General features: G+C 45.4%; 2 protein-coding genes across 4 annotated transcripts; both read left to right on the plus strand.

Annotated features, from left to right (window-relative positions):
- Positions 1-312: 312 nt before the first annotated feature.
- On the plus strand, positions 313-19,239 carry ranbp2 (RAN binding protein 2). Of its 3 annotated transcripts, none has more exons than XM_040201096.2 (30): positions 313-613; positions 1,615-1,682; positions 1,782-1,893; positions 2,063-2,215; positions 2,320-2,550; positions 2,653-2,795; positions 3,157-3,352; positions 3,662-3,802; positions 4,052-4,211; positions 4,475-4,656; positions 5,186-5,385; positions 5,636-5,759; positions 6,383-6,544; positions 6,629-6,766; positions 7,202-7,333; positions 7,416-7,622; positions 7,758-7,841; positions 8,158-8,299; positions 8,392-8,486; positions 8,571-12,999; positions 13,377-13,454; positions 14,261-14,434; positions 14,962-15,048; positions 15,156-15,331; positions 15,914-16,217; positions 16,655-16,744; positions 16,858-17,009; positions 17,116-17,389; positions 17,723-18,078; positions 18,298-19,239. In XM_040201096.2, exons 1-30 carry the CDS (start codon positions 542-544, stop codon positions 18,601-18,603), a joined length of 9,168 nt encoding a protein of 3,055 aa, XP_040057030.2. In that variant the 5' UTR covers positions 313-541; the 3' UTR covers positions 18,604-19,239. The 3 variants fall into 3 exon arrangements, with proteins under 3 accessions (XP_040057030.2, XP_077947340.1, XP_040057031.2); XM_078091214.1 differs by lacking the exon at positions 13,377-13,454 and having other exon boundaries at positions 15,914-16,000; positions 16,037-16,217; XM_040201097.2 differs by lacking the exon at positions 13,377-13,454.
- A 608-nt stretch (positions 19,240-19,847) lies between these two features.
- Positions 19,848-22,449, plus strand: tpt1 (tumor protein, translationally-controlled 1). The gene is made up of 6 exons (XM_040201600.2): positions 19,848-20,043; positions 20,654-20,727; positions 21,202-21,389; positions 21,545-21,650; positions 21,731-21,847; positions 22,062-22,449. Exons 1-6 carry the CDS (start codon positions 20,016-20,018, stop codon positions 22,062-22,064), a joined length of 516 nt encoding a protein of 171 aa, XP_040057534.1. The 5' UTR covers positions 19,848-20,015; the 3' UTR covers positions 22,065-22,449.
- The last annotated feature ends 90 nt before the right edge of the window (positions 22,450-22,539 follow it).

Here is a 22,539-nt window from a genome sequence, read left to right on the forward strand (position 1 = left end):
GGGCATAAATTGCGGACATGGATATAGAAGTTGTTCACACTGACACTTGATACACATAGAAAAGGAATACACTACTCAAATTTTCCCAGATAAGGCAAGCTGCATGGTTCAATAATGCAACTTTGTTGAAATCATTGCAATTATTACTGGAATTTATTTTTAATAATTATCCATCCATCCTTACAAAATATAAGCAAACTAGATTTTATAATCATATTGATGAATTACCAGACTATTTGATTTAGACATGTACATAAAACATTCAGAGTGTGGATTATACAGATGGTTCACCCTAATCAGCCCACCTCCTCCATAATAAGGTGCGTCACACTGTACCTCGGTTTTCATTGGTTGGGAGTGATTCAAGCGAGCAAATGACGTCATCACGTTAGTCATTTGACCGCGAGACTACGCAGTAGGAGGAGTTAACGTTCCGCGGTGATAGTGGAACCGATGTTAATGTCGGTCTTTATTTTTCGTGAATTCCCGGTACTCTATGCACCATAGCCAACCATTTTAGGGGTATCTGTTTCTGGAAGTCATGCGGCGGAGTAAAGCTGAAGTGGACCGCTACGTTTCCTCAGTACAGAGTTCCTCGCCCTCACTCAAAGAGGTAACGTTTGGCTAATGCTAGCACACCGCTGCCATCATGTAAGACCAGCATGTGTCAGGTTTAAGGAATAACCGGGATATAATCGGCACCAGTTGTAGTTTTGATTAAAATGCAGTTTAATCCGCTAACTGGGATTTTGTGAACCGTGAATTATTCCTGGCTAGCCGCCGGCGTGAGGACCAAAGACCGGTCCTCCCGTTTACGCTCAGAAATGCGCGGCATGGGGGGTTAGCCGGGGCTAGTTAGCCACCGCTAGCAAAGCTACTTGGAGTAAGTTTCGCGTAAAAGTTAGCGAGTAACGTTACCACTTTAAAACGTTGCGGGACAACATGGCTTCGTGAACCCGTCGTGTAACGTTAGTTGACGCGGTACTAGCTGCATGCCGAACCTTAACGTTACTAAGGAAACGGAAGCTTAAATTCCGACGGGGTTCCCTGTAAACAGGAGTTAACGTTACGCCGCTAAGTCAACGTTGAGCCTGAAATATTCCTCCGAATCCTTCACGGTCAGATTTCAAAAATATCGATGCCGACCGAAACGTCATAGTTTAGGTTGTTTGACATTGTTGGCATTGAAGGGAATTTATTTGCACCAGATACGTTAAATCCAGAATCTGGACAATCTCGAAATGTTAGTTCGCTTATTCTTCAGGAATCAGGAAACATTTATTGCTAAAATATGTCATACATACAAGGAATTTGACTTGGCGGTTGGTGCGTGACAGTGTAACTATAGACAACAAGACAGATGAAATGCTAATGATATGGGTTAGTAGAATAAGGCTATGGGTTAGTATAAAATAAGAGAATAAAGTTGTAGTTCCAGTACGTGTGCAGTATGAAAGAAAGTGACCGGTGGAATATCAGTCAGTGGGGGACCCGGCTCTGTTGATGAGCCCGAATGCCGACGGGAAGAAACTCTGAGACATGTCTTGGAAGAGCATGTAATTAAAGTATTCTTATTTACTTATTTAATCTAGAATGTGTTTTTTTTCTCCATAGAAGCCAGTCAAGGGGTTTTTATTTGCCAAATTGTACTTTGAAGCAAAGGAATATGACCTGGCAAAAAGGTAAGAAGACATGGTTCTCTGTCAGCTCCATGTATAATTACTTCCCAAAAGGTTCCCATTATATTGATAGACCTCTTGCATTCTTCCTGCTCTTCCAAGACATGTCTCAGAGTATCTCAAAGTCCAGGAGAGGGATCCAAAAGCACACAAATTCCTTGGACAGCTCTACGAGAGAGAGGGAGACATCAACAAGGCAGTGGGATGTTACAAGGTAAGAGGGACGTTTTATTAATGCAATATTCTTTTTGTGTGCAGACAACCTATTGCAACCTATTTTTGTGTCAGAAAAAATGTCACCTAGTCTATAGGCTTTGTTGTCATAACCACACCACATAGAAAGTGCACAATCGCTAAATCGGTGTATGTGTGTATGCATTCAGCGCTCAGTGGACATGAACCCGGCCCAAAGGGATCTGGTGCTGAAGGTGGCCGAGTTACTGGTCAGCAAGCAGGAATGTGACAGCAGAGCGGAGTTTTGGGTGGAGAAAGCCGCCAAGCTGCTGCCAGGAAACCCTGCCGTCTTCAACCTGAAGGTGAGGGTCCTTTTTTAAACCTATAAAACCTCCATTAGCAAACCACCAAAGTCCTTTTAATTATACGTTCTTTTAACTTGTCTTTAACCATCCATTCCGTGCAGGAGCGTCTGTTGAGTCGTCAGGGTCAGCCGGGTTGGAACCGCTTGTTCGACCTCTTCCAGGTCGAGCTGGCGGCGAGGCCAGCCGACGCCCATGTGAACGTGAAGCTTGTTCAGTTGTTCTGTCAGGACGGACGGCTCGACGAAGCCGTGAAGCACTGCCTGGCTGCTGATAAAAGGGGCGTGCTGAACCACAGCCTGGACTGGTACAGAGTGGTGGTTCGCACACTGCAGGTCAGCATCAATGGCCGCTGGTGTGCAGTGTATTTAAAATCGCTTAAAGATCACCGGTTTACATTTAAAACAATAATGAAAAATGAATGGCTTGTGTTGCAGGATTATCTCACTCAGCCCAGCGTGTCTGGTAATGAGAAGATGTATCGGGATCTCCAGAAAGAGCTGCTACTGGCCCACTGCAGCCTGCTAAGAATCACACTGTCTGAGAGCAGCATCCAGCCGAGCCTCGAGGCGCTCTCCAGGTAGGTCATGTCGAGGTCCTGGGTTGTTTTATACACACAGTGGAGCAAAAAAACAACTGTCATTAACTTCACGGTGAACAATGAGGGTGAAACAGAATCACTGATCTGTTTTAACCAAATATTCTCAGGCCCAACTCTGCTAAAACACAGAACCTGTCGGCAAGATAACTTGTTGTTCAAGTAGTATCAACCACTTTCCCTTTACTTCACCCTTCTCTCCTCTGCTTGGCTCCGGGTTTGTGTGGAGAGGCAACGGCGCAAGACAAGCAGGGGATTTAAATGATTGCATTAATGGTGCTGCATAATCAATAAAGGGGAACACTCAAGCTGCTGTAGGTTAAATCTGTGTTTGTGTGCGTAGTTTTGACCAAGCTATGCAGGCGCTGAGCGGCATTGCTGGCCGCCACCCAGACGATCTCTGTGAGGTGTTTACGGAAATGAGAGGTCACCTCTACCTGCACGCCGGCACGCTGCTGTTGAAGCAGGCTCAGAATCACCAACATACCTGGAGGTCCGTCATTGACCTGACCACGCTATGCTACCTGCTGGCATACCAGGTACGGATCAACCTATCAGCGAGGAGGCCTGCCAGTTTCCAGAATCACTTGCACATTATTATTTTTATTTGTTTGATGTGAATTATTTTTAAGAATGTTGTAGCAAAATGTTATTACATTTTTCATATAGTAGTCAAAGGTTTGTTGTTCATTTAACAAAATCTCCCTGCACCCTTTGCATTGCTGTAAATGTACTCCTGGCCTATCAAAGGTGGACAATAACACCTGAACTTTAAAGCCTGACATTGGCCTTCCATTGTGTTTTTCTGTCACCGACTTCAGTTGATTTTCTTTTTGTCCTTCCACCAGACGCCGAGACCAAAGGCTAAAGTGACCAAGAGAGATCAGTCCAGCCCGCAGCTCCTGGAGCTGCTGGCCAACGACCGACAGAGTCAGGCCGGTCACATGTTGCTGAATCTGACCACTGCTCCAGCCTCCTTGATCGAAGAGGTCTGTCCACATACTATCGTTCAGTTTAGTGAGAGCTTTTTTTTTTTGATGAACAGCGTTTTACAAAAAGGTGACATTATAGATTTAATGGCATAATTTAAACTGCTTGGCATAAAACAAGCCTGGAATTATACACTACAGGTGCACACCATGCAAATACAACCAGATGCACTATTCCCTCTTCTCAAGAATGAAACAGATTGCACTGATAAACTGATGTTGAATTATTTTAATGTTTTCTCTGTGTAGGTGGTGGAGGTGTTTGGTAACCCCAGTGGTCAGGAGTCTCTGCTTCAGCTCCTGTTTGGACCACACGTCTCCATTGGACCCTCCTTTATTGCCAACGATGACATTCATTCCATTGCCGTCATGGTTCCAGAGGTGTCTCAACTCGTCAAATGGGACGCTGGTACGAAACCAATGATCTGCCTGAGCACTTTAGCAGCTCAAAGATTTCTTTAGTTTTGTTGCGATTGTGTTAAATTCAGGTCGAAAAAGCAGTGAGTTTTGTAATATTTTCTGTCTAAATCTTAATTGACAATTAAATGTGTAATGCAAATGCAGATCCCACTGCTCTCGCTACAGTACAATGTATTGCACTGCATCAAAACTCCTTTATTGTGCAAGGCTCTAGTCTGTGCTACTCTATAATAACGTTGAGACCTCCTCTAGGCTCCATCCTGCTGCATGCTGGAGACTTGCAACATCTGAGCTGGTTGGGGCTGCAGTGGACCCTGCTGGCCCAAAGACCAGCCCTCCGGGACTGGCTACAGCAACTCTTTCCAAGGCTTACTCTGGAGACCTCCAAACTGGACACCAACACACCGGAATCCATCTGCCTGCTCGACCTGGAGGTATGCGTAGCCCTTAGCGCTGTAGAGGTTTTGCTTGTTTGTAAAATTCAGCGCTTCCCAAGAGAAAATTTAATGAGGCAATTGGAGATGTGAAGTAACAGGAACGTTTATTTATGCCATTCGGATATGCAGCAATGTCGACAGTGTAGAAGTTACAATAGATTTGGTAGACAGAATTTTCAGGCTCACTGATAAATTATTTAGTTATCACTAATTTAAGCCACAGGAGAGAATCCAATATGGCCTCTATGGGCCCTGCTGAGCTGTGTGGATCTGTAAGTGTTTCATAGTCTGTACACGTTCATTAGAAAGTGGTATTTGTTTCTCTTAATGTATGACTTGTTTGTAAGCACACTTCTAAGTAACCATACTTGGAAATGTTTCAATTGCCTATAAAGGCCAACTTGATTTTTATACTTAGCCGTTCTTATCAATTCTTTTACACTTTTGCTTTTCATTTTTAGTTGTCCCTGTGCAATTGAGCATTTCTACCATAATGTAAACGTCTTGTTGGGTTTCCTGCATCCAGGTGTTTTTACATGGCGTGGTGTTCTGTAGCCACTGCCAGCTCCAGGAGACTGCAAAGATGAGCAGCGGCGTAAACCCACAGCAGCAACGGCAGCTCTACGAGCCCCGCTGCCTCCCCCTGCCCCTCCTTCGCCTCCTGACCACCGACCGACAGCGCGAGTGGTGGGAAGCCGTCGACAGCCTAATTCACCAACGAGCGGCGTGAGTTAAACGGACAATTTTTGTTTTTCCCGTGTATTATGTAAATGTACGAGGATCCAAATTGTTTTAACAAATATTCCCATGTATTTCTGTCAGAATCAGTGTTAATATTCTGGTGATGTTGCCTAATTTTAACACATTCCAACATATTAAGCCTTTGAGACAGATCACGACAAGTCAACACCAGCTCATTTTAGTTTCCAAAACGTGTGTGTGAGTACTCACTGGTTTTGTTGCGTGCTCCTTGTAGTCCCAGCACGTCAGCCAAACTGCGGATGATTGTGCAGCGTGGCCTGAACTCTCTGAGGGCCGGAGAGAAGCACGGCCTTCAACCAGCGCTGGCCATTCAATGGGCACGCTGTCTCAGCCAGACGGTAGACACACACACACACACACACACACACGTAGCCATGAAACGACACCATTCGTTGACCGTGTTTATGTCTGGACCTCATGTGGGGTTGCAAGCTGATAGAGTTGCAGGAGACTTCTGATATTGCTGCTTTCTTATGTATTTCTACAGTTCGACAAATTCAATTTAACATAAAAGGTGTCACAATGCTGTGATTCCGGTTTGGTGCTGCGCAACATGGCGAATGCATCGTAAAACGGCATTACAGAAAAAGCTTAACATGGTTTGGAGTTGGACAGCTGCATGAACATCAATACAGATATTTCCATATGATCCACTTCAAACTTTACTAATGTAGTCTGCTTGTAAGGAGGCCAGAGCTGTTGTGGCTGGCAGTCGTACACGCATAAACACAAAAGCCCTGCATAACTGCATGAAGACACGTGCTTCTCCACCTGCTCCTTTCTGTCACTTTCCTTCAGCTGCTAAATGTGAACGAGATCAAGATATTCAGACGACCACACGTGCTGGCTCTGTCTCTGAATCATGGTTTTACGGTAGTTTTTGTAGCGACAGAAGAAACTACTTGTGTGGTGGGCTTATCTTTTCTTGATGCTCATCAACTGTTTTCGCTCATCCACCCAGTGTGATGGAGTGAACTCGTTCTACGACCAGAAAGAGTACATCGGCCGCAGTGTCCACTACTGGAAAGTTGTACTTCCCCTGTTGGAAAAGATCAAAAACAGACGCAGCATACCGGAACCACTTGAGCCCCTCTTCATGCACTTTCACTCCCAAGATATTCAGGTAAATACTGTTGGGTTTCTCTTTCATCATATGATATTTTGGATGTAAGAGGTAATGGTAAAGCACGTCTATGTTCCTTGTCAGATTTCTTCTGTGAAGGGCCATGAAGAGGAATACAGGATTGCGTATTCGGTTCTGCTTGACATTGAAGGCAAGACGGAGGAGGCCATCGCTACTTTGGAAACCATCAATAACCTGTCATCCGTCTGGCATTTGGCACAGGTAAGTCATGCGCTTCTAAACAACTGGGATAAGTTTCTCTTATCATCATATGACTTAAACCTCGGCTTCAGGTTTAGTTTTTTTTTTTTATAGATGTGCACTAAAGATGCTTTTTGTTTACAAGTTCAAGATCCAGTTTATTTGCTACTCCGCTCATGATGGCTAGTTGTCAAACAGTTCCCATTTTTAAAGAAGGAATAGTTCATTGCCAATAATTATAGGCTGATACCTTCTTCAGAATCTGAGTCTGAGTTTTAGAGGATATCTGGTGAATGGTGCAGGACAAATAGGTGGAAATAACTAGCAACCTGCTAGTTATTTATTTAATTTTTTTCAATGTTAGCTGCTATCTGAAATAACTCCCGAACAAAATATTATGGTATTTTGAGAGAATCTCAGGTATTATTTCTACAATGGGCTGTGTTTCCTTTGCAGATCTACCAGCGGCTCTCAGAGGAGGCCAGCAACGGGGTGGAGGAGACACAGGAAAGGTGCATCACTTTTCTGAGAAAGTTCAGGAACAACCTGTCCAAGATCTACAACGCAAATGCAGATGACGTTGAGAAAGTACGTCCCACTCGCTTTTTATTGTTGATGTTAATTCATTAACTCTGCAGCCGGGTAACCATTCATCCCACCTGTGTCCCAGCTGCCTGTCTCCATGGAGGAAGTTATGGACCTCCTGAATGACGTGAACCAGCAGCTGGGTGAGAGTGGGGAGGCCATGGATGAAGAGGAGGAGCATGGGGAGGGTCAAAGAGGACCAGCATACTCCAGTCTTGCCACAGGATCCCACATCAAGTTTTCCACTCCCTCTCCAAACAAAAGCCTCATCTCTCCTTCCAAAAGACACCTGGTAGGTTTGGGTTACTGATTATGCTTCAGGAGCCCATTCGATATGTCTTCATATCATCTGTATGTAAAGTGTTATCTGGGATTCCTCGCAGAGCTATATAAAAGTGACTTTTAATTTCTCTCCTCTGTTGCTCAGATTTCTCCCAAGACACCACCTCATTGGGTGGAAGACCAGAAAAGTCTCCTCCAGATGCTTTGTCAGCAAGTGGAAGCCCTCAAGGTCAGGATACGAGATTCAACCTCTTTTCTTTACATTCCACACTATTTGACCCAGATTTCTCTTAAAGACAACAGCTATATCAGTTTTTTTGTATTGATGGAAATAAAATGTCTTATAACAAAAGATAAATATGAAGGTGGTGTTTTTTCAGTATCACATTACATTTTAGCCAATTAGATTTCCTGACCTGTGATAAATTTTCATTAATAAACACAGTAAATTACAAATGTTGCCTGTTGGCAGTTCTGGTTCAATATTTCATGTTTATATTCTATGTAATCCACTCAAATATCAAATTAAGTGCCATGTTTTTCAGAACGAAGTTCATGATCTTAGACACAACTCTTCAGGGATCGCAAGCTCTCCTCGTCACAAGATGTATGGGGAGAGCTACGGGGCCGAGGGCCTGCAGGAGCCTTTTACCCCCGCCCAGTCCTACCACGGGGCGCCTCTAACAGGTCAGCACACTCCATCCAACCAAAGCAGAAATACGTTCAAACTGTAATACTATTTTAAATCCATAAACTAACATCTTTCTTTCTTTTTCAAGTTGCCACCACAGCCTCCTCAGCGTACTACAACCCGTCTCCAGCTTATAACTCTCAACATCTCCTGCGCACAGCACCAAATGTCACCCCCACTAAGGTGAATATCACTGTTTGACACGTGTTCATGGTAACAGACTTGTATATTAGATTATGTTTGATCAATTTCTCTCTCTTTACGCAGGGCCCAATGTACAATATGAACCGAATGCCCCCTCAGCAGCATATGTACGCCTACCAGCAGCCCACTCATACTCCTCCATTGCAAACGGCCCCACCCTGCATTTACCCTCCTCAAGAACCCGGGTATGGAGCCCCCCTCCGGTTTGAATCACCAGCCACAAGCCTTCTTTCACCATACAGTGAAGAGTATTACGGGCAGAGTGTACAAAGCACAAACCCTCCCCTGCCCGAACCCGGCTACTTCACCAAGCCGTCTGTGGTTCAGCCCCCTAAGAGCACTGAGGGGAAGCCTCTGGACTTTGGGAAGCTCTCCTTCAGCCAGCAGGCACCTGCTGAAGTCCCTAAAGTGCCCAGTTTTGGAGCAGGCGCAGTTGCCCATTCGACACCGTCATCTTCTTTTAAATTCAACTCTAACTTTAAATCCAACGATGGAGATTTCACTTTCCCACCTTCCCAGGCCAAGCACAGCGAAAGCCTGCTTGGACTCCTTACGTCAGACTTTCCCTCAAGAATTGATAACGCCCCGGAGAAGCCTGCAGCCAAGGAGCAACCCCACGGCCAAACCAGCCTCTTCACCTTTGGAAATAAAAATACTCCTTCCTTCTCCTTTGCTGATTCTTTGCCAAGCACCCGCACAGGAAGTCTCTTTGAAAAGCCAGACAAGCCTTTTACATTTGGAGTTGAAGTTCCTAAGCCAGTGTTTGATGTTCCCACTTCTGCTGCAGAAGAAGAAAGAGCAGCAGAGAGCGACAACGAGAGCACTCGTGAGGAGGATGAAGATGGTCCTCACTTTGAACCCATTGTACCCCTTCCTGATAAGGTGGATGTGAAAACGGGTGAAGAAGAGGAGGAGGAAATGTTTTGCAACAGGGCAAAGCTGTATCGATTTGACGCGGACACAAGAGAGTGGAAAGAGCGCGGCATCGGCAATGTTAAAATCCTGAAACACAACGGGAAAGGGAAGGTCCGCCTCCTAATGAGAAGAGAACAGGTCCTTAAGATCTGTGCAAACCACTACATCACTGCTGATATGCTACTGAAACCGAACTCCGGCTCTGACAAATCCTGGGTCTGGAATGCTATTGATTATGCAGATGAGGAGCCTAAAACCGAACAGCTGGCCATCCGCTTCAAAACAGCAGAGGAGGCATCACTTTTCAAAGTCAAATTTGAGGAAGCCCAGAAAGTGGTTGTCAAATCTGCAAAAAGGCAACCTGAGAAGAAAGAGGAAAACTTGAAAGGTTCTGAATTACTGGCAGCCCAGTTTGCCCGGAAGGATGGTGAGTGGGACTGCAATGTGTGCTGTGTAAGAAATAAACCTGTAGATGTGCGTTGTGTCGCTTGTCAAAGTGCCAACCCCAATTCTTCATCCAAGCCAGACATGCCAATTACCAGTGAAGCCAAACCCAGTCCTTTCACTTTCAAATTTGGGACCGATTCATCAAAACCCAGCAGTACTGGATCTACATTCACTGGATTTGGCGCTTTGGGAGCATCGGTACCCTCCTCGTTTACATTTGGCACCAGCGCCTCAAAACCGGCTGACACAGCCAGTGCATTTGGTTCTGGTTTTGGCTCTCAGTTCAGCAAGAAGCCCGGGCAATGGGACTGTGATGTCTGTGAAGTGAGAAACGAGGCCTCAGCAGACAGTTGTGTTTCTTGTAAAGCTCTTAAAGCCTCATCTAAAACGACAGCACCAATAGCCCCCACTACAGCTGCACCATCTATATCTGCCGTTGGCTCTGGATTTGGTGCCCAGTTTGCCAAGAAGCCAGGCCAGTGGGACTGTAATGCGTGCGAAGTGAGAAATGAAGTCTCTGCTGACAGGTGTGTGGCCTGTGGAACCCCCGACCCGGCTGCCAAATCAACAGCGGCGCCGGCGGCCACTGCCGCATCGACTCTGCCAGCAGGTTCAGGATTCGGGGCCATCTTTGCAAAAAAGGACGGGCAGTGGGACTGCAGTGACTGCCTGGTCAGAAATGATGCCTCTGCTGCAGAGTGTGTATCCTGCCATTCCCCAAATCCCAATCCTTCTATAGCAGCCATGTTTGCCATGAAGGATGGCGAATGGGATTGTGACGGCTGTCTGGTGAGAAACGGCACCTCTGCCGATAAGTGTGTGGCCTGTCAAACCCCAAATCCAAATGCCAAAAGCACAACTAGCACCGCTCCCTCGTCCTCCACATTCAGCTTTTCATTTGGCCACAAAAGTTCATCAAGTCAGCCTGCTGGGACTGGATTTAAGATGCCCTTTGACACTGCCAACGCGTTTAAGTTTGGTCAAAACAAAGTGCAAAGCTCAGCTTCCTCTTTTAAGTTTGAAACTCCTCAGTCTGGATCGAGTACCACAAGTTCTTCAGGCTTCTCCTTCCTGTTGCCGGCTGCAGCTGGTGGCTTCAAGTTCGGCATTCAGGATCCCGCACAAGAAACTCCCTCTGCAGATGACCAGGTGCCTCCATCAGGGTCAGCCTCTAGTTTTCTCCGAAGCATAGCTGACAAGCACAAGGAGAAAGAGATTGTGTCCACTCCCTCAGTGGACCCAACGGAGCAAGATCAAAATCCGTTAATTTCTGGTAAAATCGCAGCGTTCAGTTTTGCTGACCTGGCAGAGTCTTCTGAAGGAAAATTTAAGTTTGGCCAGAACGACCCCAATTTCAAAGGTCTCTCTGGGACTGGTGAGTCGCTGTTTACGATCCCCACCAAGGCAGAGGCCACAAATGAGCTGGAAGAAGACGACATGTATAAGACTGAGGAAAACGACGACATCCAGTTTGAACCGGTGGTCCAGATGCCTGATCAAGTGGACCTGGTGACTGGGGAGGAGGATGAGCAGGTTCTCTATTCCCAGCGTCTCAAGTTGTTCCGGTTCGACCTGGACACGAGTCAGTGGAAGGAGCGGGGCGTCGGAATCCTTAAGTTCCTGAAAAACACTTCTAATGGCCGGCTAAGGGTGCTGATGAGAAGAGAGCAAGTTCTGAAGGTGTGCGCCAACCACTGGATCACCACCACCATGAATCTTAAGCCCCTGGCAGGCTCGGACAAGGCATGGATTTGGCTGGCCAACGACTTCTCCGATGGGGACGCTAGACTCGAGCAGCTGGCCGCCAAGTTTAAAACCCCGGAGCTAGCAGAGGAGTTCAAGGAGAAGTTTGAGGAGTGTCAGAGGCTTCTCCTGGACATTCCACTACAAACCCCACACAAGCTCGTTGACTCTGGCAGAACGGCACGCCTCATTCAGAAAGCGGAGGAAATGAAGTCTGGTTTGAAAGACCTGAAATTCTTTCTGACAGATGACAAAACCAAAATCAAAGAGGACGACGGACAGGGAGAGCTTACCACAAAAAGCCATGTGTCCAACCTGGTAGTCAAGCCTCTGGGTGAAACCCCCGGCCCCACCTTGGAGTGGGATAACTACGACTTAAGAGAAGAGGCCTTGGATGATACTGCAGACCCGTCAGTCTATGCCTCGCCCGTTGCCAGCAGCCCCCCAAGAAAGAACCTTTTCCGCTTTGGAGAATCCACAGGTGGCTTCAACTTTAACTTCCAACCCGGCATCAGCCCCTTAAAGTCTCCCGCTAAGCTCAACCAGAGCGGGGCCTCCGTGGCCACTGACGACGAGCAGGACGTCAGCCAGGATGAGGAGAGGGACGGCGTGTACTTTGAGCCGGTGGTCCCATTGCCGGATCTGGTGGAGATATCTACCGGGGAGGAAAACGAACAGGTGGTCTTCAGTCACCGGGCCAAACTGTATCGCTACGACAAGGCGCTGGGCCAGTGGAAGGAGAGGGGCATCGGGGACCTCAAGGTCTTGCAGAATTTCGACACCAAACGCGTGAGGTTAATAATGAGGAGAGACCAGGTACTCAAGATCTGCGCCAACCACAGGATCACGGCAGCCATGAAGCTGGAGCCGATGAAGGGAGCGGAGAAGGCTTGGGTCTGGAGTGCCTTGGACTTTGCCGAGGTGGTGGAGGGCAGCATTGAGCAGCTGGCCGTGAGATTCAAGCTGCAGGAAACCGCAAGCGCATTCAAACAGGTCTTTGAGGAGGCTAAGGTTGCCCAAGAAAACGACAAACTCATGACTGAGGCGACCTCGAGGGTCACCACGCCTCAAGACGGGGCGCCTACACCACCTTCACCGGCTGCTATGCCCGTGTGCGGGAAGGCAGCCATCGCTGTTCTGGAGGAGACCACAAAGCAGCGTACAGAGCTTCCTCCCAACGCCAAGCCAAGTACATCTAGCTCTCAAAGTCCTGTTAATCCCTCAAAGACGGTGGTGTCCCCCCCTAAGTTTGTCTTTGGCACTCAGAGCCTTCAGAAGTTTTTTGGCTCTCCTAAATCTCACTCTGAAACTGCGGAATCGTCATCTGGTTTCAAAGATTCTGAACGTCCTGGCAAAGCTTCAGCTGCATTCAAAGTTCCAGAGAAAGGTAAAAAAAAAATCCTGCATTTGTGCCGTCTTTATCTGATTATGTTTTTGAGAGCATTACAGTGGTATTTGTTTTGAGTTTTACTCCATAGTCTTGTTTCATCTGCATCTCATTGCTCCAGCGTAATCCTCAGCCAGCCAAAGATTTTGAGCCCTTCCCAAAATCTTTTAGGGGCATAGACTGTATTCCAGATTTACCATTTCCTCCCGATGTAGTCGCCTTATACACATTGTTTCATTACATCAATATGTTCTGTACTTATTGGTAAAGCTATGCAGCATATGATCTATTATCATTTCAACCCTATTGGCGGTGTTTTATGGTTATACCAGCCTCACAATTAGTTTCTCTCCACCCAACAACCCATCATCCTTTAGGGCTGGATTTTAGGCTTTTCAAAGATAACCCAATGGCTTTTTGGACCAGCACATCATCAACCCAATTTGAACCCCCAGGTACTCTAATCACTGCAGTGTGTGTTAACACTTCTCAGCTGTCACCTGGCTGGCCCGTACCACGAGTCAGAAATAACCTGGAAGCACGGAGTGGGAAAAACAAACCATGCTAATGTGTTGCATGTCCAGTGTGAGAGTTTGAGTGATTCTAGCAATACTCGAGTAGCTCCTAGCTCAAAGGAGGGGGTGTATTTGCTAGTTTATCTGTGTCTTCTGCTGTTAAGTCATCAAAAATAGTTTAAACATAAGATTTGTGTTTTTACTGCTCAAAGAGTTGATTTTTGAACTGATGATTTTCTTTATACACCACCCTGACTACCAAAGAGCAATTTTTGCATAGCAACAGGAGTCACCAGTTAATGTCTTCTGTAAGGTGAGCTGAGGAGATTCCTGGTACATCGCTGCCTCAGAGGAATGAGCTGCGCAAACTCCACACGTTCCATTTTTAGTGCAGGATGTGGAGCAACAGCATGAAATCTAATTCCCTCGTTTAGGCTGACTTCTGCCTCAGCGAAGGCTAATTAGAGTTAGATCTCTGGTATTTAATTTTACAGTACCATGTGACTGACCGTAAGTCAATCAAATCAACCCAGAAAATTAACAGACCTACGCAGAAATTTTCTTTTGGTAAAGTTGTTCATGATTTTAAAATGAAATGCATGCTGTTCATTTTTTGCTCTGCATGATTCTTTTATTTTGTGTGTGTGCGTTTGAAACTAAAACCTTTTTGATTATGTAGCAGTTAAATCCCTTCTTCTAAGCAGTTTCTCCTCACAATGCGTCTGTTTGTGTTGTATCCGTCTCAGGGCCTCAGGCGGCCGGAGGCGGTGCAGGCTCGGGGGAGGACGCTGACGTGGAGGTGGTGTACGTCAGGGAACCCACTGCTGAACAGGCAGATTTAGCCCGGACGCTCATGCTGCCGCTCACCTTCTTCTGCTACCAGAACGAACCGGGCTACGCCAGCGACGATCAAACCGACGGTGAGAGCAGAAGTTAATCAATGAGCATATGTGTTGTTGAAATGAACATAGTAAATACAAAGACTGTTCTTACACATATTTTATAGTTTTTCTAAGGGTTGTTGTTGTTGTCACAGATGGCATTTTTTCCAATTTATCTGAAGCTAATTTCGTTAAAAAAAACGTTTAGTGCTGCCGTGTTTTATTTAATCGAACTGGGAATGTACATTCCACATAACAATCTTGACATTTCAATAATATAAATAATTTAAATAAAAACAGGTTCATGTTTTGATGAAATCCTGTTTACAAAGTGAGCGAAAAAGAAAAAGAAATCCTGATCTTTTTCATATCTATTTGCAATTAGCGTTTCTTGCTGTTTCTTTGCATCCCTCAAAATGTGTAAATGAAGCATTACATTTTCATACAATCAGAAGTCGTCAAAGCAAACCGGTCTCAAATTCTTCCTCAGATGGCCCCTACCAACATCTGTTGGATCACTTGAGTTACTAGGAAAATGTAATGTTATGGGATTTCTTTATTTTCAGATGAGGACTTTGAGGCAGCGGTAAAGGCCTTGAATGGAAAGCTCTACCCCGATCCTCCTCAAAAAGAGGCTGCGGCATGCAGTGATGGTATGTGCATCATATCCATTACTATGCGCTATTGACTTGTTGTTGAAGCATGAGGATGGATCCACAGGTTATGCTAACTTGCCTAAACTCATGTGCCCTGCGTGCAGAGCCAGACTGCCAGGTGGTGTGGGAAAAGAAGCCGACGCCGGTGGAGGAGGAGAAGGCCAAAAGCCTCCAGCTTCCACCACACTTCTTCTGCGGCCTGAGCACCACAGACAGCGACCCGGACCAAGACAAGCCCGAGGACTTTGAGACGGAAGTCCGCAAGGCGCACCAAGACCTGGTAATGGACCGGACCCCTAAGGGCTCTGCATTTATGCAGATCAAATAAGCAACAAAACACAACTTTTATTTATATATATTATATATCACACACACATTTACATTATATTTGCTGTATCTTAGTAATGCGCTATTTGAATACGTTTCTTCAAGAGAAATTGGCTTTTAATGTTTCATTTTGTTCAACTGGTCTAGGTTTTTATAATGTAGATTTTGGTTTTAATGTTTGTTTTTTATCAATGCATTAAGCAGAAAATGTTTTCTCTGGACTTTTTTTAAAACCCTAATAACAGATTGCGAATACAGACCATAATGACTGGGAAGTCTGGTATATTCGACTGACTACACGTGTATCGAAAAATTCCTGCATTTTACAATGTTGTCTTTTGGTGAATTTAGAATAAATCAGTCAGAAATACAGTTCAGTCAAAAATAAGGATGGATGCTTTTTTTTCCAAGTCTAGTGGATGTTACAAAACCAATACAGCCCCAATTCTGAAAATGAGGTGATTCCTGAAAAAAACTATGTTTTATCTTGTGTGTCTCGTTGAAGTTTTGAAGTTTACTTCTTAAATTGTTTCAGGGTGCTCAGTTACACCAACCGGAAATCAGCAGCGCTGCTGCAGTCCAAGAAGAACCCACATCAGGGTGGTTGTCCAGCGGCACGGAGGCTGCGGTCGCCGCGGAGGCTGCGGTCGCCGCGGAGGCTGCGGTCGCCGCGGAGGCTGCGGTGGTATTGTCTACATCGGAGCAGCAGATCTCTGACCAGCCAGCCGAGACTCTGAGTGAAGCTCCCAGCAGCAGCACTACCTCACCCATTGATCTGTCTACCAAGAAGAGCCCAGAACCGGAGTCCAGCGCTGGGACTTTAATCACGTCTAGTGACGGTATAGAACACCTGTTCATCACTACGGATGTTGGACTGATAATGTGTCTCCTGGTTACATATATGTAGTCATTGATATACGGCTGGCCCTAGTTGTTTTGTGTGAGCGCTGCATTGCAGCCTGGCATAATATGGAATCTTATCACAGAAAAGTTTATTTTTTAAATGAGCTTTTTACTGATGTGTCTTGCTGCACCATCCACTTAGCTGCTGTACACCACCAGCTTCCCCCACTGTGGGACTTGGACAGCAGATTACACTCCTTAAATACATTTGGCTGATAATACTTGTATACCAGTTCCTTTACTTTATGTAATGTCTATGAATAGATGTCAATGTTGTTCTAGCCAACAAACTGAATCCTTCATTCAAAAAGGGAATCCAAGAAACTGCATTCAGTCCAGTATTTCCTGACTGCATTGTTTGCTCTCACCGCAGATATATCCAACTTCGGTTTCAAAGCGCTGGGAGGCTCATCTTTTGCGGATTTGGCCAAAACTACAGACGCCTATGCTTTTGGAGGTCAAGGTTTGCTTCAACAGTCATTTCTTAAGATGATCTCTGGACTTACGGTGGCGTTACGAATGCGTCGCAACAAAATTACATTTCGCGTTGCTATTTGTTTTTTGTCCTTTCTGAAGACTCCAACTTCTCGTGGGCAAATGCTGGAGCAACCGTTTTTGGAAGAGGATTGTCCTCTGTGCCCAAAAACGAAGGCGAGGAGGGCAGCGACGAAGAGGACACTTCTAATACAGAGGACATTCACTTTGAGCCCATTGTCTCACTACCGGAGGTACCTTTTCAAAAATGCCAAACCCGCAGTATTTTCTTTATGCATTAAATTAAAGTTCAGTGGACGATGTACAGGACCACACCTCACCCTTGTGTGTGACTTTCAGGTGGAGACAAAGTCTGGAGAAGAGGACGAGGAGATTCTGTTCAAGGAGCGCGCCAAGCTGTACCGGTGGGACCGAGACCTCGGCCAATGGAAGGAGCGCGGCGTCGGCGACCTGAAGATCCTCTTCCACCCGACCAAGCGCTTCTACCGAGTCCTGATGAGGAGAGAGCAGGTGCTGCGGGTCTGTGCCAACCACACGATCACGCAGGCGATGGAACTCAAGCCCATGAACGCCTCGGCCAACGCGCTGATTTGGACCGCCACCGACTACTCAGGTACTCGCTCGAAAACACGGGAAAAATTCTAGGAAAAAGTCAAATGTCCCTGAAAATCGTGTGTCTTGGGGAAAATATTTCAACATTTCCTGATTTTTCTTTCACCTCAGAACTAAAATGCTATCCATTAGCGCCCCTCAACATGCTGACATTACCAACTGTTGTGTTGCAAGTTTATCCTCAGGATCATAGCAACAATTTAAAGGAGTTTATGTAAAGGATAATTTTGACTCATAAAAACCGGGTCTCCAGGGAAAAGTGGAAACATTGCAGGTGCATTGATGCTTTGCAGCTGAGCTCTCGTTGACGCTCTTTCGTCTTCTGTTTTTCAAGACGGCGACGGCACAGTGGAGCAGCTGGCGGCCAAGTTCAAAACCCCCGAGATAGCCGAATCCTTCAAGAAGACCTTCTGCGAGTGCCAGAGCCGCACGGCCCAAACGGAAGGCGACGTGTCGTGTGTCTCCTCGCCGCAGATGTCCAGAGTCCAGGAGCACTCCAGAGACTCAAACCCCCTGGTGTTCCTCCACGTGGCCGCCGATGACCAGCCGCTGGGCTCCATCACCATGGAGCTTTTCTCCCACATCGTCCCGAAGACGGCAGAGAACTTCAGGGCCCTCTGCACCGGGGAGAAGGGCTTCGGGCTGAAGGCCTCCGTCTTCCACCGAGTCATCCCAGACTTCATGTGTCAGGTGAGGTGATCAGGTGACGGCAGTTTCACGTGCAAAGAGGTGGAACTGGTGCATTGTTGAACTTATTGGAAACTGGTATGGAGTTTGTTCGGTGATGACAAATGGGCATCTCTGTCATTTGTTTGGGGCTCCTTTATCTCCACTTGAGTTTTTTTTTGTACGTGGCAGATATCTGTGTAATATTACTAACTGAAGCTCGCCATTGGTCCTTTTTTCAAGGGCGGTGACATCACCAACGGCGACGGCACTGGAGGAACGTCCATCTACGGCAGCAAGTTTGAGGACGAGAACTTTGACGTTCGGCACACGGGGCCGGGCATCTTGTCGATGGCAAACCGCGGGAGGGACACCAACAACTCCCAGTTCTTCATCACCCTGAAGAAAGCCGAAAACCTGGACTTCAAACACGTGGCCTTCGGCTGGGTGCGGGACGGCATGGACGTCGTGCAGCAGATGGGAGAGCTGGGCACCAAGGGAGGAAAGCCCGCGAAGAAGCTCGTCATCACAGACTGCGGACAGCTGTAGCCTCGACTGCAAGGTCGGAAAACACTTGATGGTGATGAGTTTCCTGAATTAAACGCTGATTACAGGACTACGGATTTATAGTCTTCATTTTAGAAACGTGGCGGCAGTAGCCTGGTAAAAATATATATAATATATTTTGCTATCCTCTGGCATAATCACAACTGGGAAACATGGTGCGGAATGTGGGAGGAGGCATTGGGAGCCAGCATACTATACTTTTGCGCTCCTGCATCTTTATCATTGTCTATGAATAAAATTCTCATTTGTTTATTTTGTGTGTATAATTGTAAATGAGCTACTTTTTAATTTGTTTTGGTTCTTTTGTCTTGCATGTGCTCAATTTAAATGTGCCGGTGCTTTTCATAAGCTCCACTTTGGTATTCCCTTTTTTGAGGAAGTCTTAAATATAATCAAAAGTTAGGGGAATTTGAATCCACCCATTGGTTTGTATCTGTACCTTTTACTGTGGGACTCCCCAGTGATCTTTATCTAATAAACTTGAGTTATCTCACTGTGTTGCTCTGTATGCGGAGGATGACGATGTTACATCTGCTTTTGTAAAATCCAACCCAATCCATTATAGTTTAAAATGACCACAATGTTCATTCAAGATAAATAAAGTTGCTTTACACGTAATGAATGGCTGCTTGAAATGTTTCTGTACTACAATAACAAACACATGTAGGCTGCATCTCACTATTTACTCACCACCATGCTATCAATCTCAACACGGGCTTTATGTTCAACTGATACAACTTTTATTTAAAATATTTTGCGTGCATGTGCACATATAAACGTGTGTGTGTATATATATATATATACACACATGTATATGTACATATATATGTATAAATACATATATACACACACACGTATATGTATATATATATATATAACAAAAAAAACCACTGGGTATATGTATATGTGTGTGTGTATATATATGTGTGTGTGTGTATATATATGTGTGTGTATATATATGTGTATGTGTATATATATGTGTGTATATATATATATATATACACACGTATATATATATATGTGTGTATATATATGATTTGCCTACACTTTGTAAATATATGTATATACATTTTTAAATACATATTTATATATATATACAAATGTTTTTAGATAATATATATTGTATATAAATATCAATGTATATATAAATACAGATGTTCACAGAAACACAAGTCCCTTGGATGTATTCATTGATTCAGCGTGTGCGTGCAGTACCACTTTATGCCGCACTGTCAAATTGGCAGCAGAGTGTAGAAACGCGAAACCGACCCACTGTGACGTCAGCAGGATGTAAATGCCGTGCCTCGCGGTCTCCTCGCTCTTTTCCTCTCCAGTGCTGTTTGGGCGGCAGGGCGGCGTTCTCTGTCTCAAAGATTTAACACCGAAGTCCCAAAATGATCATCTACAAGTGCGTCATCAGCAGTAAGTAGTGTCTTAGAATGTAATATTTTGTTTCATATAACGTCCCAGTGGTTTTTTTTGTTCCGTGTCACGTTGGAGATAGTTGTTACTAGCTACCGTTTAGTTAACTCGTGTTAGCCAGATGCTAACCACAAAGTGCTAGTCGGCAATGCGGGGCTCTGCTTAGCTTGTAGTGTCGGTCCGTGGATCAAGGGACGTTATCAATAACATGGGTAAAAAAAGATTGGCTATGCTTTACTACCGTGTGTCTACCCGTGACGGGGCCGTGGCGCCGACCGGTGTTTCGGGAAATTCCTGAAACGTTGTCCGTGACAAAGTAAAGCGGCGTACGAGGCCTCACGGCGGCACGTAGCTTCTAATGCTAACCGCCCCGTCTGTTATTTATAGGCACACAATTGTTCCCCAGCATCGCCACGTAGCCGAAAGAACGACACTCAGCCGATAACTCTCAATTAACCACAAAGTTATAAAAACACAAAGATGGTAGAATCTGATTAGTCAGGTCAAAGGAATGTTCAGCCGGTTACCGGCCGGCGCCTACGTAGCGCCGGAATGATGACGCATTGTGAGGGGCAGCCCCGTGACGCGCCTCCCTGTTCCCTCTCCGCAGACGATGAGATGTTCTCAGACTCCTTCAAGATCATCGAATCTGACGATGGCATCTTCTATGAAGTTGAAGGAAAGGTGAGTTGGTGTTCCGGATGAGTTGTGTGAGACCAGTGTGTAGTTTTTTTTTTTTTGTCCTCATGGTTTTAAAGGGCCGATGAACCCGACACGTAGTCCGCTCTCACTGTATAGCAGTCTTAATGATTTATTTAATTGGCCAAAAATGTCGACAAAGAAACGTTTTAAGAAAGGCGGCAAGCAATCCGCTGCAAATGCAGTAGTCTCTGTATGAATTTTTCACACATTTGTCATGTGTATGTCTGTAATGCTCAAACAGTTTACGACCCACAAACAATTTATATTTTATATGTACATTTATAAAATTACACCCCCAAACTGCATGCTGAATCGTCAGGATGTGAATGTTTCACCAGACCTACTAAGCGTTTTGCTATTTGTTCAGTCACCGTGGGACTAATATTCAACGAGCAAACTGTCTGGTATTCGCCCCCTAACATCCGTCCGCCTCCTTTGCTTCCCCATTGTGTGTAGATGGTCACCAGGACGGAGGGCTTTGATGATTCTTTAATTGGTGCCAACGCATCAGCTGAAGAAGCATCTGAGGGCACGGACACGTCCTCGACATCTGGAATCGACATCGTCCTCAACCACAACCTGCAGGAGACCCCCCCTTACGACAAGAAGATGTATTTAGCCTACATCAAGGACTACGTTAAAGCGTGAGTATGAGTCCGCCCCATTTCCCGCCATGTACTTTACCTTGTGTATTTTTTTTTGTCTTGATTGTCCAAAATGACACCAGTGTACTGAAAATACCAACATGCAGGTGGTGAGATCTAAAGTCCCCCCCCATTCCTTTTGTTTCCATGTCCAGCATTAAGGCCCACCTGGAAGAGCACAATCCGGACAGAGTGGCAGCTTTCGTGGCTGAAATCCAAAAGGGAGTAAAGAAGATCGTGTCTAACCTGAAAGAATACCGGGTAAGTAAACGACTGCACAACCTCGTCTTTCTGCTGCGCGCCGTACTTTGTGATCTTCACGGACTCTCGTCTCCCTGCAGTTTTACTTGGGAGAGTCGATGAATGGCGACGGCATGGTGGGACTTCTGGACTACCGCGAGGACGGCATCACGCCGTACATGTTGTTCTTCAAAGATGGTCTCATCGTTGAGAAATGTGTAAGTACTGTCCGTAGACACCACTGTGAAGTAACGTGGTTCATTATAGTCACACACTCAAATCAGTGTACGAGTGTACAAACTAGTGTACAAAAGCGTTGCTGTCCAAAGACCCTTATGGTGCCTGGAAATTGTATTAACTGTACCAGAAGTTTATATTTGCCCTTGTTTTGTGGACCGCTGAAGCTAAATTGAGGTTTCTTCTTTCTTGCAGTAAAAACCTGGAACTACATCTGCTTTTCAAACGGCCCAGCGGACAGACTGAAGGAGCATTTTGCATCATGCCTGGAAAATAAACTTTTACAATTTCGTACACTCGCCACGCCCCAGGCTGGGTGATTCAAACACGATTGGTCACTGAATACGGTTTTAAATATTCTTTCTGGCTTTTCGCAGTGTTTTGATTGTCATCGAAAAGAAGGCAGGATAATGAGTGGACTTCTGACTGAAAGATGTATTTTTTTTCCATCTGTCTGCATACTATTTTAGCAAAAATACGTACAGGTTGACCTCCGACCTAGTTACGGTTGCATTAAATAAGATTCCATCTTCAATGAAAATTCTTCCGGTTTAATTTGAAAATAAAGTCCCATACCACCACATTTCTGCTGTTATATTTTCTATTTGAGTATTTAAGTGTTAATATAATTGACGTGTGCATACAAGACAAATGGGAAAATGTTTTTAAAATG

The sequence above is a fragment of the Gasterosteus aculeatus genome, chromosome 16, assembly GCF_964276395.1.
Source record: "Gasterosteus aculeatus chromosome 16, fGasAcu3.hap1.1, whole genome shotgun sequence".
Classification (NCBI taxonomy): Eukaryota; Metazoa; Chordata; class Actinopteri; order Perciformes; family Gasterosteidae; genus Gasterosteus; species Gasterosteus aculeatus.

Coding starts and splice junctions, on each gene's coding strand:
- tpt1 (XM_040201600.2), top strand. CDS start 20,016: ATGATCATCTACAAGTGCGTCATCAGCA. Junction 20,044..20,653: donor CTACAAGTGCGTCATCAGCA/GTAAGTAGTGTC, acceptor CCCTCTCCGCAG/ACGATGAGATGTTCTCAGAC. Junction 20,728..21,201: donor TCTATGAAGTTGAAGGAAAG/GTGAGTTGGTGT, acceptor CATTGTGTGTAG/ATGGTCACCAGGACGGAGGG.
- ranbp2 (XM_040201096.2), top strand. CDS start 542: ATGCGGCGGAGTAAAGCTGAAGTGGACCGCTACGTTTCCTCAGTACAG. Junction 1,894..2,062: donor AGGCAGTGGGATGTTACAAG/GTAAGAGGGACG, acceptor GTATGCATTCAG/CGCTCAGTGGACATGAACCC. Junction 16,745..16,857: donor CTATGCTTTTGGAGGTCAAG/GTTTGCTTCAAC, acceptor TCCTTTCTGAAG/ACTCCAACTTCTCGTGGGCA.